General features: G+C 52.1%; 1 protein-coding gene across 1 annotated transcript in view; it reads left to right on the top strand.

The window, feature by feature from the left end:
- The first annotated feature begins 6,853 nt into the window (after positions 1 to 6,853).
- Positions 6,854 to 17,694, top strand: part of LOC139274027 (membrane-spanning 4-domains subfamily A member 4A-like) — a 32,919-nt gene continuing 22,078 nt past the window's right edge. The window contains exons 1-4 of the mRNA XM_070891079.1: positions 6,854 to 7,000; positions 10,870 to 10,980; positions 12,477 to 12,533; positions 13,652 to 13,783. Coding sequence (XP_070747180.1) covers positions 6,854 to 7,000; positions 10,870 to 10,980; positions 12,477 to 12,533; positions 13,652 to 13,783 — 447 coding nt within the window. The remainder of the gene's footprint in view (positions 7,001 to 10,869; positions 10,981 to 12,476; positions 12,534 to 13,651; positions 13,784 to 17,694) is intronic.

The following is a 17,694-nucleotide window of genomic DNA, read 5'->3' as shown; positions in this document are numbered from 1 at the left end:
AGGGTTAGGGTTAGGATTAGAGATAGGGTTGGGGTTAGGGTTGGATTTAGGATTAGAGTTAGGGTTAGGGTTAGGGTTGGAGTTAGGGTTAGGGTTAGGATTAGAGATAGGGTTAGGGTTAGGGTTAGGGTTAGGGTTAGGGTTAGGGTTAGGATTAGAGATAGGGTTAGGGTTAGGATTAGAGATAGGGTTAGGGTTAGGGTTAGGGTTAGGGTTAGGGTTAGGGTTAGGGTTAGGGTTAGGGTTGGAGTTAGGGTTAGGGTTAGGATTAGAGATAGGGTTGGGGTTAGGGTTGGATTTAGGATTAGAGTTAGGGTTAGCGTTAGGGTTAGGATTAGAGTTAGGGTTAGGGTTAGGATTAGAGTTAGGGTTAGGGTTAGGGTTGGAGTTAGGGTTTGGGTTAGGGTTGGAGTTAGGGTTAGGGTTGGAGTTAGGGTTAGGGTTGGAGTTAGGGTTAGGGTTAGGGTTGGAGTTAGGGTTAGGGTTGGAGTTAGGGTTAGGGTTAGGGTTAGGGTTGGAGTTAGGGTTAGGGTTAGGATTAGGGTTAGGGTTAGGGTTAGGGTTAGGGTTAGGGTTAGGGTTAGGGTTAGGATTAGAGTTAGGGTTAGGGTTAGGGTTGGAGTTAGGGTTAGGGTTAGGGTTGGAGTTAGGGTTAGGGTTGGAGTTAGGGTTAGGGTTGGAGTTAGGGTTAGGGTTGGGGTTGGAGTTAGGGTTAGGGTTGGAGTTAGGGTTAGGGTTAGGATTAGAGTTAGGGTTAGGGTTAGGGTTAGGGTTGGAGTTAGGGTTAGGGTTAGGATTAGAGATAGGGTTGGGGTTAGGGTTAGGGTTAGAGTTAGGGTTAGGATTAGGATTAAGGTTAGGATTCGAGTTAGTGTTAGGGTTAGGGTTAGTGTTAGGGTTAGGGTTAGGGTTAGGATTAGGTTTAGGATTAGAGTTACGGTTAGAGTTAGGGTTAGGTTTAGGGTTAGGATTAGGGTTAGGGTTAGGGTTAGGGTTAAGGTTAGCGTTCGGGTTAGGATTCGAGTTAGGGTTAGGGTTCGAGTTAGAGTTAGGGTTAGGGTTAGGGTTAGGGTTAGGTTTGGAGTTAGGGTTAGAGTTAGGGTTAGAGTTAGAATTAGAATTAGGGTTTGGGTTAGGGTTAGGGTTAGGGTCAGAGTTAGGGTTAGGGTTAGAGTTAGAGTTAGGGTTAGGGTTAGAGTTAGAGTTAGAGTCAGGGTTAGGGTTAGAGTTAGAGTCAGGGTTAGGGTTAGAGTTAGAGTTAGGGTTCAGGGTTAGGGTTAGAGTTAGAGTTAGAGTTAGAGTTCGGGTTAGGGTTAGAGTTAGAGTTAGGGTTCAGGGTTAGGGTTAGAGTTAGGATTAGAGTAAGAGTTAGGGTTAGGGTTGGAGTTAGAGTTAGGGTTAGGGTTAGAGTTAGAGTTAGGGTTCAGGGTTAGGGTTAGAGTTAGAGTTAGAGTTAGGGTTAGGGTTAGAGTTAGGGTTAGGTTTGGAGTTAGGGTTAGGGTTAGAGTTAGGGTTAGGATTAGAGTTAGAGTCAGGGTTAGGGTTAGAGTTAGAGTTAGGGTTAGGGTTAGAGTTAGAGTTAGGGTTCAGGGTTAGGGTTAGAGTTAGAGTTAGAGTTAGGGTTAGGGTTAGAGTTAGGGTTAGGTTTGGAGTTAGGGTTAGGGTTAGAGTTAGGGTTAGTATTTGAGTTAGAGTTAGGGTTCGGGTTAGGGTTAGATTTAGGGTTAGAGTTAGGGTTAGAGTTAGAGTTAGAGTTAGGGTTAGGGTTAGGGTTAGAGTTAGAGTTAGGGTTAGGGTTAGGGTTAGGTTTGGAGTTCGGGTTAGAGTCAGGGTCAGGGTCAGAGTCAGAATGCGGGTTCGGGTTCGGGTTAGAGTTAGGTTTAGGGTTAGGGTTAGGGTTGGAATTAGGGTTAGAGTTAAGGTTAGGGTTAGGGTTAGAGTTAGGGTTAGAGTTAAGGTTAGGGTTAGGGTTAGCGTTAGGGTTAGGGTTAGGGTTAGGGTTAGTATTAGGGTTAGGTTTGGAGTTAGGGTTAGAGTTAGGGTTAGGGTTAGAGTTAGAGTTAGGGTTAGGGTTAGGGTTAGGGTTAGGGTTAGGTTTGGAGTTAGGGTTAGAGTTAGGGTTAGGGTTAGAGTTAGAGTTAGGGTTAGGGTTAGGGTTAGGGTTGGGGTTAGGGTTAGGGTTAGGGTTAGGGTTAGAATTAGAATTTAGGGTTAGGGTTCGGGTTAGGGCTAGAGTTGGAGTTAGGTTTAGGTTTGGAGTTAGGGTTAGTGTTAGGGTTAGTGTTCGGGTTAGGGTTAGAGTTAGGGTTAGGGTTAGGGTTAGGGTTAGGTTTGGAGTTAGGGTTAGAGTCAGGGTCAGGGTCAGAGTCAGAATGCGGGTTCGGGTTCGGGTTAGAGTTAGGTTTAGGGTTAGGGTTAGGGTTGGAATTAGGGTTAGAGTTAAGGTTAGGGTTAGGGTTAGAGTTAGGGTTAGAGTTAAGGTTAGGGTTCGGGTTAGCGTTAGGGTTAGGATTAGAGTTAGGGTTTGGGTTAGGGTTGGAGTTAGGGTTAGGATTAGTGTTAGGGTTGGAGTTAGGGTTAGGGTCAGGATTAGAGTTAGGGTTTGGGTTAGGGTTGGAGTTAGGGTTAGGATTAGGTTTAGGGTTAGAGTTAGGGTTAGGGTTCGAGTTAGAGTTAGGGTTAGAGTTAGAATTAGAATTAGGGTTAGGGTTCGGGTTAGGGCTAGAGTTGGAGTTAGGTTTAGGTTTGGAGTTGGGGTTAGGGTTAGGGTTAGGGTTAGGGTTAGGGTTAGGGTTAGGGTTAGAGTTAGGGTTAGGGTTAGGGTTAGGGTTAGGGTTAGGGTTAGAGTTAGGGTTAGGGTTACGGTTAGAGTTAGGGTTAGGGTTAGGGTTGGAGTTAGGGTTAGGGTTAGAGTTCGTGTTAGGGTTAGAGTTAGAGTTAAAGTTAGAGTTACGGTTAGGGTTAGGGTTAGGGTTGGAGTTAGGGTTAGAGTTAGAGTTAGAGTTAGGGTTGGAGTTAGGGTTAGAGTTAGAGTTAGAGTTATGGTTAGGGTTAGAGTTAGGGTTAGGGTTAGGGTTAGGGTTAGGGTTAGGGTTAGGGTTAGCATTAGGGTTAGGATTAGAGTTAGGGTTAGGGTTAGGGTTGGGGTTAGGGTTAGGGTTGGAGTTAGGGTTAGGGTTAGGGTTAGGGTTAGGGTTAGGGTTAGGGTTAGGATTAGCTTTAGGATTGGAGTTACGGTTAGAGTTAGGGTTAGGGTTAGGGTTAGGGTTAGGATTAGGGTTAGGGTTAGGGTTAGCGTTAGGGTTAGGGTTAGGGTTAGTATTAGGGTTAGATTTGGAGTTAGGGTTAGAGTTAGGGTTAGGGTTAGAGTTAGTGTTAGGGTTAGGGTTAGGGTTAGTATTAGGGTTAGATTTGGAGTTAGGGTTAGAGTTAGGGTTAGGGTTCGTATTAGGGTTAGGTTTGGAGTTAGGGTTAGAGTTAGGGTTAGAGTTAGAATTAGAATTAGGTTTAGGGTTCGGGTTAGGGCTAGAGTTGGAGTTAGGGTTAGGTTTGGAGTTAGGGTTAGAGTTAGGGTTAGAGTTAAGATTAGAGTCAGAGTTAGAGTTAGAGTTAGGATTAGGGTTAGGGTTAGGGTCAGAGTTAGGGTTAGGGTTAGAGTTAGAGTTAGGGTTAGGGTTAGAGTTAGAGTTAGAGTCAGAGTTAGGGTTAGAGTTAGAGTTAGGGTTCAGGGTTAGGGTTGGAGTTAGAGTCAGGGTTAGGGTTAGAGTTAGAGTTAGGGTTCAGGGTTAGGGTTAGAGTTAGAGTTAGAGTTCGGGTTAGGGTTAGAGTTAGAGTTAGGGTTCAGGGTTAGGTTTAGAGTTAGGATTAGAGTTAGAGTTAGGGTTAGGGTTAGAGTTAGGGTTAGGTTTGGAGTTAGGGTTAGGGTTAGAGTTAGGGTTAGGATTAGAGTTAGAGTTAGGGTTCGGGTTAGGGTTAGGGTTAGGGTTAGGGTTCGAGTTAGGGTTAGATTTAGGATTAGAGTTAGGGTTAGAGTTAGAGTTAGGGTTAGAGTTAGAATTAGGGTTAGAGTTAGGGTTAGAGTTAGAGTTAGAGTTAGGGTTAGGGTTAGAGTTAGAGTTAGGGTTAGGGTTAGGGTTAGGGTTAGAGTTAGAGTTAGGGTTAGGGTTAGAGTTAGAGTTAGGGTTAGGGTTAGGTTTGGAGTTAGGGTTAGAGTCAGGGTCAGGGTCAGAGTCAGAATGCGGGTTCGGGTTCGGGTTAGAGTTAGGTTTAGGGTTAGGGTTAGGGTTGGAATTAGGGTTAGAGTTAAGGTTAGGGTTAGGGTTAGAGTTAGGGTTAGAGTTAAGGTTAGGGTTAGGGTTGGAGTTAGAGTTAGAGTTAAGGTTAGGGTTAGGGTTAGGGTTAGCGTTAGAGTTAGGATTAGAGTTAGGGTTAGGGTTAGGGTTGGAGTTAGGGTTAGGATTAGAGTTAGGGTTGGAGTTAGGGTTTGGGTTAGGATTAGGGTTAGGATTAGGTTTAGGGTTAGAGTTAGGGTTAGCATTAAGGTTAGGATTAGAGTTACGGTTAGAGTTAGAGTTAGAGTTAGGGTTAGGGTTAGGGTTAGGATTAGAGTTAGGGTTAGGGTTCGAGTTAGAGTTAGGGTTAGGGTTAGGGTTAGTATTAGGGTTAGGTTTGGAGTTAGGGTTAGAGTTAGGGTTAGGGTTAGAGTTAGAGTTAGGGTTAGGGTTAGGGTTAGGGTTAGGGTTAGGGTTAGTATTAGGGTTAGGTTTGGAGTTAGGGTTAGAGTTATGGTTAGAGTTAGAATTAGAATTAGGGTTCGGGTTCGGGTTAGGGCTAGAGTTGGAGTTAGGTTTAGGTTTGGAGTTGGGGTTAGGGTTAGGTTTAGGGTTAGGGTTAGGGTTAGAGTTAGGGTTAGGGTTAGGGTTAGGGTTAGGGTTAGAGTTAGGGTTAGGGTTAGGGTTAGGGTTGGAGTTAGGGTTAGGGTTAGGGTTAGTGTTAGAGTTAGGGTTGGAGTTAGAGTTAGAGTTAGAATTAGGGTTCGGGTTCGAGTTCGTGTTAGGGTTAGAGTTAGGGTTAAAGTTAGAGTTACGGTTAGGGTTAGGGTTAGAGTTAGGGTTCGGGTTGGAGTTAGGGTTAGAGTTAGGGTTAGGGTTAGGGTTGGAGTTAGAGTTAGAGTTAGGGTTAGGGTTAGGGTTGGAGTTAGGGTTAGAGTTAGAGTTAGAGTTATGGTTAGGGTTAGAGTTAGAGTTAGAGTTAGGGTTGGAGTTAGGGTTAGAGTTAGAGTTAGAGTTATGGTTAGGGTTAGAGTTAGAGTTAGAGTTAGGGTTAGGGTTAGGGTTGGAGTTAGAGTTAGAGTTAGGGTTAGGGTTAGGGTTGGAGTTAGGGTTAGGGTTAGAGTTAGAGTTAGAGTTAGAGTTAGGGTTGGAGTTAGGGTTAGAGTTATGGTTAGAGTTAGGGTTAGGGTTATCGTTAGAGTTAGTGTTCGGGTTAATGTTAGAGTTAGGGTTCGAGTTAGAGCTAGGGTTAGGGTTAGGGTTAGGGTTAGAGTTAGAGTTAGGGTTAGGGTTAGAGTTATGGTTAGAGTTAGGGTTAGGGTTATCGTTAGAGTTAGTGTTCGGGTTAATGTTAGAGTTAGGGTTCGAGTTAGAGCTAGGGTTAGAGTTAGGGTTAGGGTTAGAGTTAGGGTTAGGATTAGGATTAAGGTTAGGATTCGAGTTAGTGTTAGTGTTAGGGTTAGGGTTATGGTTAGACTTATCGTTAGGGTTAGGATTAGAGTTAGGGTTAGGGTTAGGGTTGGAGTTAGAGTTAGGGTTAGGATTAGAGTTACGGTTCGGGTTAGGGTTGGAGTTAGGGTTAGGGTTCGGGTTGGAGTTAGGGTTAGGGTTAGGATTAGAGTTAGGGTTAGGGTTAGGGTTGGAGTTAGGGTTAGGGTTAGGATTAGAGATAGGGTTAGGGTTAGGGTTAGGGTTAGGGTTAGGGTTAGGGTTAGTGTTAGGGTTAGGGTTAGGGTTAGGATTAGAGATAGGGTTGGGGTTAGGGTTGGATTTAGGATTAGAGTTAGGGTTAGGGTTAGGGTTGGAGTTAGGGTTAGGGTTAGGATTAGAGATAGGGTTAGGGTTAGGATTAGAGATAGGGTTAGGGTTAGGGTTAGGGTTAGGGTTAGGGTTAGGGTTAGGGTTAGGGTTAGGGTTAGGATTAGAGATAGGGTTAGGGTTAGGATTAGAGATAGGGTTAGGGTTAGGGTTAGGGTTAGGGTTAGGGTTAGGGTTAGGGTTAGGATTAGAGATAGGGTTAGGGTTAGGATTAGAGATAGGGTTAGGGTTAGGGTTAGGGTTAGGGTTAGGGTTAGGGTTAGGGTTGGAGTTTGGGTTAGGGTTAGGATTAGAGATAGGGTTGGGGTTAGGGTTGAATTTAGGATTAGAGTTAGGGTTAGCGTTAGGGTTAGGATTAGAGTTAGGGTTAGGGTTAGGATTAGAGTTAGGGTTAGGGTTAGGGTTGGAGTTAGGGTTAGGGTTAGGATTAGAGATAGGGTTGGGGTTGGAGTTAGGGTTAGGGTTAGGATTAGAGATAGGGTTGGGGTTGGAGTTAGGGTTAGGGTTAGGATTAGAGATAGGGTTGGGGTTGGAGTTAGGGTTAGGGTTAGGATTAGAGATAGGGTTGGGGTTGGAGTTAGGGTTGGGGTTAGGGTTAGGGTTAGGGTTCGGATTTAGGGTTAGGGTTAGGGTTAGGGTTAGGGTTAGGGTTAGGTGAAGTTGTTGTGAACGGCCTGTGGTCTCAGGCTGTGTTGATTTGAATCTTGCCCCTCCCCTGTCTGCAGACCACACCGTCCGATCCCGAAGGAGACGCACTCATATCCATGGAGCAGGGGAACATTCCCCCAGAGGCAGCCCAGCCAATCCCGGCTCCCGAGCCTTGGGATGACGGACAGTCAAAAGCTGCCGGGTCCGGCAAGAGGTCGCTGCTGGTGCAGAAGTTTGTGGAAGGGGAGCCGAAGATACTGGGGGTGAGTCTATCCTAGGAGAAGTGTTTGTGTGGGACGGAGGGGCGGGGGGTCATCAGGTGTCTGGTCCAGGGCTCGGGCCCCCTGCATTCAGTGCCCGGGGTCACGAATGACAACTTGACCCCCAGGTCCCAAGGGTGATAGGTCGGCGGCTGACCTATGAACCCCCATCGGTTGAGAAAAGCCCTTCACCGGAACAGGAACAGGATCCAAAGTTGGCTCAGAGGCAGGAAGCAAACGGTTGATGGGTATTTCTTGTGACGGGAAGGCTGTATCCAGTGGGGTTCCACAGGGATCACTGCTGGGTCCCTTGCTTTTTGTGGGATATATCAATGACTTGGACTTAAATATAGGGGGTATAATTAAGAAGTTTGGAGATGATACTAAAATTGGCCGTGTGGTTGATAATGAAGAAGAAAGCTGTGGACTGCAGGCAGATATCAATCAACTGGTCGGCTGGGCAGAACAGTAGCAAATGGAATTTAATCCAGACAAGTGTGAAGTAATGCATTTGGGAAGGGCTAACAAGGCAAGGCAAGGGACTACACATTAAATGGTAGGACACTGAGAAGTGTAGAGTACAGAGGGACCTGGGAGTGCAGGTCCACAGATCCCTGAAGGTAGCAGGCCCGGTCGATAAGGTGGTTAAGAAGGCATACGGAATACTTGCCTTTATTAGCCGAGGCATAGAATACAAGAGCAGGGAGATTATGCTTCAACTGTACAAAACACTGGTTAGGCCACAGCTGGAGTACTGCGTGCAGTTCTGGTCACCACATTACAGGAAGGATGTGATTGCACTGGAGAGGGTACAGAGGAGATTTACGAGGATGTTGCCTGGACTGGAGAATTTTGGCGATGAGGACAGATTGGATAGGCTGGGGTTGTTTTCTTTGGAACAGAGGAGGCTGAGGGGAGACCTGATTGAGGTGTATAAAATGATGAGGGGCCTGGATCGAGTGGATAGGAAGGGCCTGTTTCCCTCGGCGGAGGGGTCAACAACCAGGGGGCATAGATTTAAAGTAATTGGGGGGGCGGTTTAGAGGGGATTTGAGGGGAAATGTCTTCACCCAGAGGGTGGTGGGGGTCTGGGGTCTGGAACTCACTGCCTGAAAGGGTGGTAGAGGCAGAAACCCTCACCACATTTAAACAGTACTTGGATGTGCACTTGAAGTGCTGTAACCTACAGGGCTACGGACCCAGAGCTGGAAAGTGGGATTAGGCTGGGTAGCTCTTGGTCGGCCAGCACGGACACGATGGGCCGAAATGGCCTCCTTCCGTGCTGTAAATTTCTATGATTCTATAAATCTAGGAGGAGGCCATTCAGCCCCCCGAGCCCCTTGCGCCATTCGACGAGGCCGTGGCTGACCTGTGACCTCACGCCACCTGCTCACCTTGGCCCCAGATCCCTTCCTACGTTTTGGTTCACAAACACCGATCGATCTCGGCTCTGAAAACCAACAATTGACCGAGCATCGACTGCCGTTTACGGAAGAGCATTGCAAACTTCTAGCCTCGAGTAATGCATTTACTTCATGGGTCTTTGTTTAAGGAATCATCGCAACATGATGCTCTGGGTGTCATGGTACATCAGTCATTAAAAGTGGGCATGTAGGTACAGCAGGCGGTGAAGATGGTATGTTGGCCTTCATAGCGAGAGGATTTGAGTATAGGAGCAGGGAGGTCTTCCTGCAGTTGCACAGGGCCTTGGTGAGGCCATACCTGGAATAATGTGTCCAGTTTTGGTCTCCGAATCTGAGGAAGGACGTTCTTGCTATTGAGGGAGTGCAGCAAAGGTTCACCAGACTGATTCCCGGGATGGCAGAACTGACATATGAGGAGAGACTGGATCGACTGGGCTTATATTCACTGGAATTTAGAAGGATGAGAGGGGACCTCATGGAAAAAGATTAAATTCTGACGGGTTTAGACAAGTTAGATTCAGGAAAAATGTTCCCGATGTTGGGGAAGTCCAGAACCAGGGGTCACAGTCTAAGGATAAGGGGTAAGCCATTTAGGACCGAGATGAGGAGAAACTTCTTCACTCAGAGAGTGGTGAACCTGTGGAATTCTCTACTGCAGTAAGTTGTTGAGGTCAGTTCATTGGATATATTCAAAAGGGAGTTAGATGTGGCCCTTACGGCTAAAGGGATCAAGGGGTATGGAGAGAAAGCAGGAATGGGGTACTGGAGTTGCATGATCAGCTCTGATCTTATTGAATGGTGGTGCAGGCTCGAAGGGCCGAATGGCCTACTCCTGCACCTATTTTCTATGTTTCTATGTTTCTAAGAATGAGTTGGTTTATTAGCCAAAGGTTTAACAATCACACGACACATTATCAGTTCATCCACCGGGCTCACAACCACCTGCCCCATCGTGGATCCCCCGAACCCAACTGGCCGGGGTTTTATTGAATCTTGTGAACATCACGTGATTGACTAACCCATCCCAACTCAACAGCTCTACAACTATTTTTAATCAAACGGTAAAGCCCAGCGCCCTCTCATAAAAGGGGCACTTACAACCGACAAGTTAACAAATAAAACTTTGTGAAACTTAAGCGGTCAAATTAAAATCTGGTTGCCGGGGGTGACGATGCACTCCAGTCCCTCAGGCGCCCAGCTCTGGCGGAAGGCCGCGAGTGTACCGGTGGACACCGTCTGCTCCATCTCCAGGGACACCCTGGCTCGGATGTAAGCGCGGAAGAGAGGCAGGCAGTCGGGCAGAACGACCTCCTCGACCGCCCGCTGCCCGGACCGGCTGATGGCCCACCCTTGGCCGTGCCCAGGAGCAGTCCTACGAGGAGGCCCTTGGACCTACCCGCTCCCCTCCGCACAGGGTGCCCAAAGATCAGGAGTGTGGGACTGAAGTGCAGCCAGAATTTGAGGAACAGCCCCTTCACATAATGGAAGAGGGGCTACCAGTTCACACATTGAACGTACACGTGGAACACGGACTCCTCCAGGCCGCAGAAATTGCAGGAGTCACCAGCTCTACAAACCTGTGAGCATCCTCACATTCTTTGCTTGTAGAAGCTGTCCACTTTGGTCGGAGCCCGGTCCGCCATTCAATAAGATCATGGCAGATCTGATCACGGACTCAGCTCCACTTCCCCGCCCGCTCCCCATAACCCTTCACTCCCTTATCGCTCAAAAATCTGTCTATCTCCACCTTAAATATATTCAATGACCCAGCCTCCACAGCTCTCTGGGGCAAAGAATTCCACAGATTTACAACCCTCTGAGAGAAGAAATTCCTCCTCATCTCAGTTTTAAATGGGCGGCCCCTTATTCTGAGACTATGCCCCCGAGTTCTAGATTCCCCCACGAGGGGAAACATCCTCTCTGCATCCACCCTGTCCAGCCCCCTCAGTATCTTATACATTTCAATAAGATCACCTCTCATTCTTCTAAACTCCAATGAGTAGAGGCCCAACCTGCTCAACCTTTCTTCATAAGTCAACCCCGTCATCCCCGAATCAACCGAGTGAACCTTCTCTGAACAGCCTCCAATGCAAGTATATCCCTCCTTAAATATGGAGACCAAAACTGTACGCAGTACTCCAGGTGTGACCTCACCAATACCCTGTACAGTTGTAGCAGAACTTCTCTGCTTTTATACTCTATCCCCCTTGCAATAAAGGCCACCATTCCATTTGCCTTCCTGATCACTTGCTGTACCTGCATACTAACTTTTTGTGTTTCATGCACCAGGACCCCCAGGTCCCTCTGTACTGCAGCATTTTGTAATCTCTCCACATTCAAATAATAACTTGCCGTTTTATTTCACATACCGAAGCGGGTAACCTTACACCTTCCCACATTATGGTCCCTCTGTACTCTAACCGCCGTGTCCTGGCTGTCTCTCGCCAGATCGTCCTGCTGGTCCTGGGGTTGAGTTTCCTGGCTTGCAATGTGCCCATGTACCTGACCAAGGCCACCATCTCGGGCAGGAGCGGAGCCGGCTGGTGGTCCGGTGCTTTGGTGAGTCCCGACAATTTGGCATGGCTTAAGCACCGGGGGCGGCTGACCGTCAGGTGTCGGGGAGTCTGCGCGCCTTCTGCTTCTGTGATTGGCTGAATTCTGCAACTCACCGCGGGGGTGTGGGGTGGGGGGAGGCGGGGGGGGGGCGGAGCTTCCAGGGGTTAATTGGGGGAGATCCAAACAAAGGAACAGGAGGAGGCCTATTCAACCCCTCGAGCCTGTTACACAGGAACAGGAGGAGGCCCATTCAGCCCCTCGAATCTGTTGCACAGGAACAGGAGGAGGCCCATTCAGCCCCTCGAGCCTGTTACACAGGAACAGGAGGAGACCCATTCAGCCCCTCGAGCCTGTTACACAGGAACAGGAGGAGACCCATTCAGCCCCTCGAGTCTGTTACACAGGAACAGGAGGAGACCCATTCAGCCCCTCGAGTCTGTTGCACAGGAACAGGAGGAGGCCCATTCAGCCCCTCGAGCCTGTTACATAGGAACAGGAGGAGACCCATTCAGCCCCTCGAGTCTGTTACACAGGAACAGGAGGAGACCCATTCAGCCCCTAGAGTCTGTTGCACAGGAACAGGAGGAGGCCCATTCAACCCCTCGAGCCTGTTACACAGGAACAGGAGGAGGCCCATTCAGCCCCTCGAGCCTGTTACATAGGAACAGGAGGAGACCCATTCAGCCCCTCGAGTCTGTTACACAGGAACAGGAGGAGACCCATTCAGCCCCTCGAGTCTGTTGCACAGGAACAGGAGGAGGCCCATTCAACCCCTCGAGCCTGTTACACAGGAACAGGAGGAGGCCCATTCAACCCCTCGAGCCTGTTACACAGGAACAGGAGGAGGCCCATTCAGCCCCTCGAGTCTGTTGCACAGGAACAGGAGGAGGCCCATTCAGCCCCTCGAGCCTGTTACACAGGAACAGGAGGAGACCATTCAGCCCCTCGAGCCTGTTACACAGGAACAGGAGGAGGCCCATTCAACCCCTCGAGCCTGTTACACAGGAACAGGAGGAGACCATTCAGCCCCTCGAGTCTGTTGCACAGGAACAGGAGGAGGCCCATTCAGCCCCTCGAGCCTGTTACACAGGAACAGGAGGAGACCATTCAGCCCCTCGAGCCTGTTACACAGGAACAGGAGGAGGCCCATTCAGCCCCTCGAGTCTGTTGCACAGGAACAGGAGGAGGCCCATTCAGCCCCTCGAGCCTGTTACACAGGAACAGGAGGAGACCATTCAGCCCCTCGAGCCTGTTACACAGGAACAGGAGGAGGCCCATTCAGCCCCTCGAGCCTGTTACACAGGAACAGCAGGAGGCCCATTCAGCCCCTCGAGCCTGTTACACAGGAACAGCAGGAGGCCCATTCAGCCCCTCGAGCCTGTTACAGAGGAACAGGAGGAGGCCCATTCAGCCCCTCGAGCCTGTTACACAGGAACAGGAGGAGGCCAGTCAGCCCCCGGATGTGCGCAGGTTTCCTCACCTCTCTCTGTTACCCACAGTGCATCATCTCAGGAGTGCTGTCCATCGTCGCGGAGGTGCAGCCCACGGTTAAAATGGTAAGGGGCTCGGGGTGGGGGAGGGGGACTCGGGGTAGGGGAGAGGGAGAGGGTGGCTAAGGGCGGGGAGGGGCCTTTTTGGGGTGGGGAGGAGGGCTTGGGGGGGGGTGTGTAGGTGGTGCTCGAGGGGCGGGGGGTCCATGTGCAGTGTGTGCCAGTATTTACAGGGGGTCCCCGGGGAGTGTGTCAGTATTTACAGGGGGTCCCCGGGGAGTGTGTCAGTATTTACAGGGGGTCCCCGGGGAGTGTGTGTCAGTATTTACAGGGGGTCCCCGGGGAGTGTGTGTCAGTATTTACAGGGGGTCCCCGGGGAGTGTGTGTCAGTATTTACAGGGGGTCCCCGGGGAGTGTGTCAGTATTTACACGGGGATCCCGGGGAGAGTGTGTCAGTATTTACAGGGGGTCCCCGGGGACTGTGTGTCAGTATTTACAGGGGGTCCCCGGGGAGTGTGTCAGTATTTACACGGGGATCCCGGGGAGAGTGTGTCAGTATTTACAGGGGGTCCCCGGGGAGTGTGTGTCAGTATTTACAGGGGGTCCCCGGGGAGTGTGTCAGTATTTACACGGGGATCCCGGGGAGAGTGTGTCAGTATTTACAGGGGGTCCCCGGGGACTGTGTGTCAGTATTTACAGGGGGTCCCCGGGGAGAGTGTGTCAGTATTTACTGGGGGTCCCCGGGGAGTGTGTCAGTATTTACAGGGGGTCCCCGGGGAGTGTGTGTCAGTATTTACAGGGGGTCCCCGGGGAGTGTGTCAGTATTTACACGGGGATCCCGGGGAGAGTGTGTCAGTATTTACAGGGGGTCCCCGGGGAGTGTGTCAGTATTTACAGGGGGTCCCCGGGGAGTGTGTGTCAGTATTTACAGGGGGTCCCCGGGGAGTGTGTGTCAGTATTTACAGGGGGTCCCCGGGGAGTATGTGTCAGTATTTACAGGGGGTCCCCGGGGACTGTGTGTCAGTATTTACAGGGGGTCCCCGGGGACTGTGTGTCAGTATTTACAGGGGGTCCCCGGGGAGTCTGTCAGTATTTACACGGGGATCCCGGGGAGAGTGTGTCAGTATTTGCAGGGGTTTGTGCAATTCCCGATGTAAGGTCCTTTATTCCCGTGTGTGCTGCAGCTCCGAACGTGTCTGGCATTGAATATCATCACTGCGGTCAGTGTGTCGATCGCCTCATTGATGTATGTTGGTGACTCTGAAGGACACTTGCATTGTGCCCACTGGCATTGTTCGGAACCAGAATGGAACTTTGTAAGTGCTTGTCTTTTTCGTCAAGTTAATAAATGGTGAATTAATTGACTGCATCGCACTCCCTCGCATCCGTTTGAGGCTGAACCACACTGTTCGCGATCTGGGCGTCATATTCGTCCCTGAAATGAGTTTCCAGCCACATATCCGTGGCAAAAATAAGACCGACTATTTCCACCTCTGTAGCATCACCCGTCTCCGCCCCTGCCTCAGCTCATCCGCTGCTGAAGCCCTCACCCATGCCTTTGTTACGTCCAGACTTGACTATTGCCACGCACTCCTGGCTGGCATCCCACGTTCTACCCTACGTAAACTAGAGGTGATCCAAAACTCGGCTTCCTAACCCGCACCGAGTCCCGCTCACCCATCACCCCCTGTGCTCACTGCCCCGTGTCCTAACTCACACCAAGTCCCACTCACCCATCACCCCCTGTGCTCACTGCCCCGTGTCCTAACTCGCACCGAGTCCCGCTCACCCATCACCCTCTGTGCTCACTGCCCCGTGTCCTAACTCGCACCGAGTCCCGCTCACCCATCACCCCCTGTGCTCACTGCACCGTGTCCTAACTCGCACCGAGTCCCGTTCACCCATCACCCCCTGTGCTCACTGCCCCGTGTCCTAACTTGCACCAAGTCCCACTCACCCATCACCCACTGTGCTCACTGCCCTGTGTCCTAACTCACACTGGATCCCACTCACCCATCACCCCCTGTGCTCACTGCCCCGTGTCCTAACTCGCACCAAGTCCCAATCACCCATCACCCCCTGTGCTCACTGCCCTGTGTCCTAACTCACACCGAGTCCCACTCACCCATCACCCCCTGTGCTCACTGCCCCCTGTCCTAACTCACACCGAGTCCCACTCACCCATCAACCCCTGTGCTCACTGCCCTGTGTCCTAACTCACACCGAGTCCCACTCACCCATCACCCCCTGTGCTCACTGCCTCGTGTCCTAACTCGCACCGAGTCCCACTCACCCATCACCCCCTGTGCTCACTGCCCCGTGTCCGAACTCACACCGAGTCCCACTCACCCATCACCGCTTGTGCTCACTGCCCCGTGTCCTAACTCGCACCGAGTCCCACTCACCCATCACCCGCTGTGCTAACTGCCCCCTGTCCTAACTCACACCGAATCCCACTCACCCATCACCCTCTGTGCTCACTGCCCCCTGTCCTAACTCACACTGAGTCCCGTTCACCCATCACCACGTGTGCTCACTGCCCCGTGTCCTAACTCGCACCCAGTCCCACTCACCCATCACCATCTGTGCTCGCTGGCCCGTGTCCTAACTCGCAACGAGTCCCACTCACCCATCACCCCCTGTGCTCACTGCCCCCGTGTCCTAACTCGCACCGAGTCCCGCTCACCATCACCCCCTGTGCTCACTGCCCCGTGTCCTAACTCGCACCAAGTCCCACTCACCCATCACCCCCTGTGCTCACTGCCCCGTGTCCTAACTCGCACCGAGTCCCACTCATCCATCACCCCCTGTGCTCACTGCCCCGTATCCTAACTCGCACCGAGTCCCACTCACCCATCACCCCCTGTGCTCACTGCCCTCTGTCCTAACTCGCACCGAGTCCCACTCACCCATCACCCCCTGTGCTCACTGCCCCGTGTCCTAACTCGCACCCAGTCCCACTCACCCATCACCCACTGTGCTCACTGCCCCGTGTCCTAACTCGCACCCAGTCCCGCTCACCCATCACCCCCTATGCTCACTGCCCCCGTATCCTAACTCACACCGAGTCCCACTCACCCATCACCCCCTGTGCTCACTGCCCCGTGTCCTAACTCGCACCGAGTCCCACTCACCCATCACCCCCTGTGCTCACTGACCCATGTCCTAACTCACACCGAGTGCTCACCCATCACCCCCTGTGCTCACTGCCCCATGTTCTAACTCACCCCGAATCCCACTCACCCATCACCCCCTGTGCTCGCTGCCCCGTGTCCTAACTCACACCGAGTCCCGCTCACCCATCACCCCCTGTGCTCACTGCCCCGTGTCCTAACTCACACCGGATCCCACTCACCCATCACCCCCTGTGCTCACTGCCCCGTGTCCTAACTCACACCGAGTTCCGCTCACCCATCACCCTCTGTGCTCACTGTCTCGTGTCCTAACTCGCACCCAGTCCCACTCACCCATCACCCCCTGTGCTCACTGCCCTCGTGTCCTAACTCGCACCGAGTCCCGCTCACCATCACCCCCTGTGCTCACTGCCCCGTGTCCGAACTCGCACCAAGTCCCACTCACCCATCACCCCCTGTGCTCACTGCCCCGTATCCTAACTGGCACCGAGTCCCACTCACCCATCACCCCCTGTGCTCACGACCCTCTGTCCTAACTCGCACCGAGTCCCACTCAACCATCACCCCCTGTGCTCACTGCCCCGTGTCCTAACTCGCACCCAGTCCCACTCACCCATCACCCCCTGTGCTCACTGCCCCGTGTCCTAACTCGCACCCAGTCCCGCTCACCCATCACCCCCTATGCTCACTGCCCCCGTATCCTAACTCACACCGAGTCCCACTCACCCATCACCCCCTGTGCTCACTGCCCCGTGTCCTAACCCGTACCCAGTCTCGCTCACCCATCACCCCCTGTGCTCACTGCCCCGTGTCCTAACTCGCACCGAGTCCCACTCACCCATCACCCCCTGTGCTCGCTGCCCCGTATCCTAACTCACACCGAGTCCCACTCACCCATCACCCCCTGTGCTCACTGCCTCCGTGTCCTAACTCACACCGAGTCCCACTCACCCATCACCCCCTGTGCTCACTGCCCCGTGTCCTAACTCGCACCGAGTCCCGCTCACGCATCACCCCCTGTGCACACTGACCTGTGTCCTAACTCACACCGAGTCCCACTCACCCATCACCCCATGTGCTCACTGCCCCCGTATCCTAACTCGCACCGAGTCCCACTCACCCATCACCCCCTGTGCTCACTGCCCCGTGTCCTAACTCGCACCCAGTCCCACTCACCCATCACCCCCTGTGCTCACTGCCCCGTATCCTAACTGGCACCGAGTCCCACTCACCCATCACCCCCTGTGCTCACTGCCCTCTGTCCTAACTCGCACCGAGTCCCACTCACCCATCACCCCCTGTGCTCACTGCCCCGTGTCCTAACTCGCACCCAGTCCCACTCACCCATCACCCACTGTGCTCACTGCCCCGTGTCCTAACTCGCACCCAGTCCCGCTCACCCATCACCCCCTATGCTCACTGCCCCCGTATCCTAACTCACACCGAGTCCCACTCACCCATCACCCCCTGTGCTCACTGCCCCGTGTCCTAACCCGTACGCAGTCTCGCTCACCCATCACCCCCTGTGCTCACTGCCCCGTGTCCTAACTCGCACCGAGTCCCACTCACCCATCACCCCCTGTGCTCGCTGCCCCGTATCCTAACTCACACCGAGTCCCACTCACCCATCACCCCCTGTGCTCACTGCCTCCGTGTCCTAACTCACACCGAGTCCCACTCACCCATCACCCCCTGTGCTCACTGCCCCGTGTCCTAACTCGCACCGAGTCCCACTCACGCATCACCCCCTGTGCACACTGACCTGTGTCCTAACTCACACCGAGTCCCACTCACCCATCACCCCCTGTGCTCACTGCCCTCTGTCCTAACTCGCACCGAGTCCCACTCACCCATCACCCCCTGTGCTCAATGCCCCCGTATCCTAACTCGCACCGTGTCCCACTCACCCATCACCCCCTGTGCTCACTGCCCTGTGTCCTAACTCACACCAAGTCCCGCTCACCCATCACCCCCTGTGCTCACTGCCCCGTGTCCTAACTCGCACCCAGTCCCGCTCACCCATCACCCCCTGTGCTCACTGCCCCCGTATCCTAACTCGCACCGAGTCCCACTCACCCATCACCCCCTGTGCT

This window comes from Pristiophorus japonicus, chromosome 9 (genome assembly GCF_044704955.1).
Source record: "Pristiophorus japonicus isolate sPriJap1 chromosome 9, sPriJap1.hap1, whole genome shotgun sequence".
Taxonomy (NCBI): Eukaryota; Metazoa; Chordata; class Chondrichthyes; family Pristiophoridae; genus Pristiophorus; species Pristiophorus japonicus.
The sequence above is the reverse complement of the archived record's forward strand: the minus strand, read 5'-3'. Positions and strand labels throughout refer to the sequence as shown.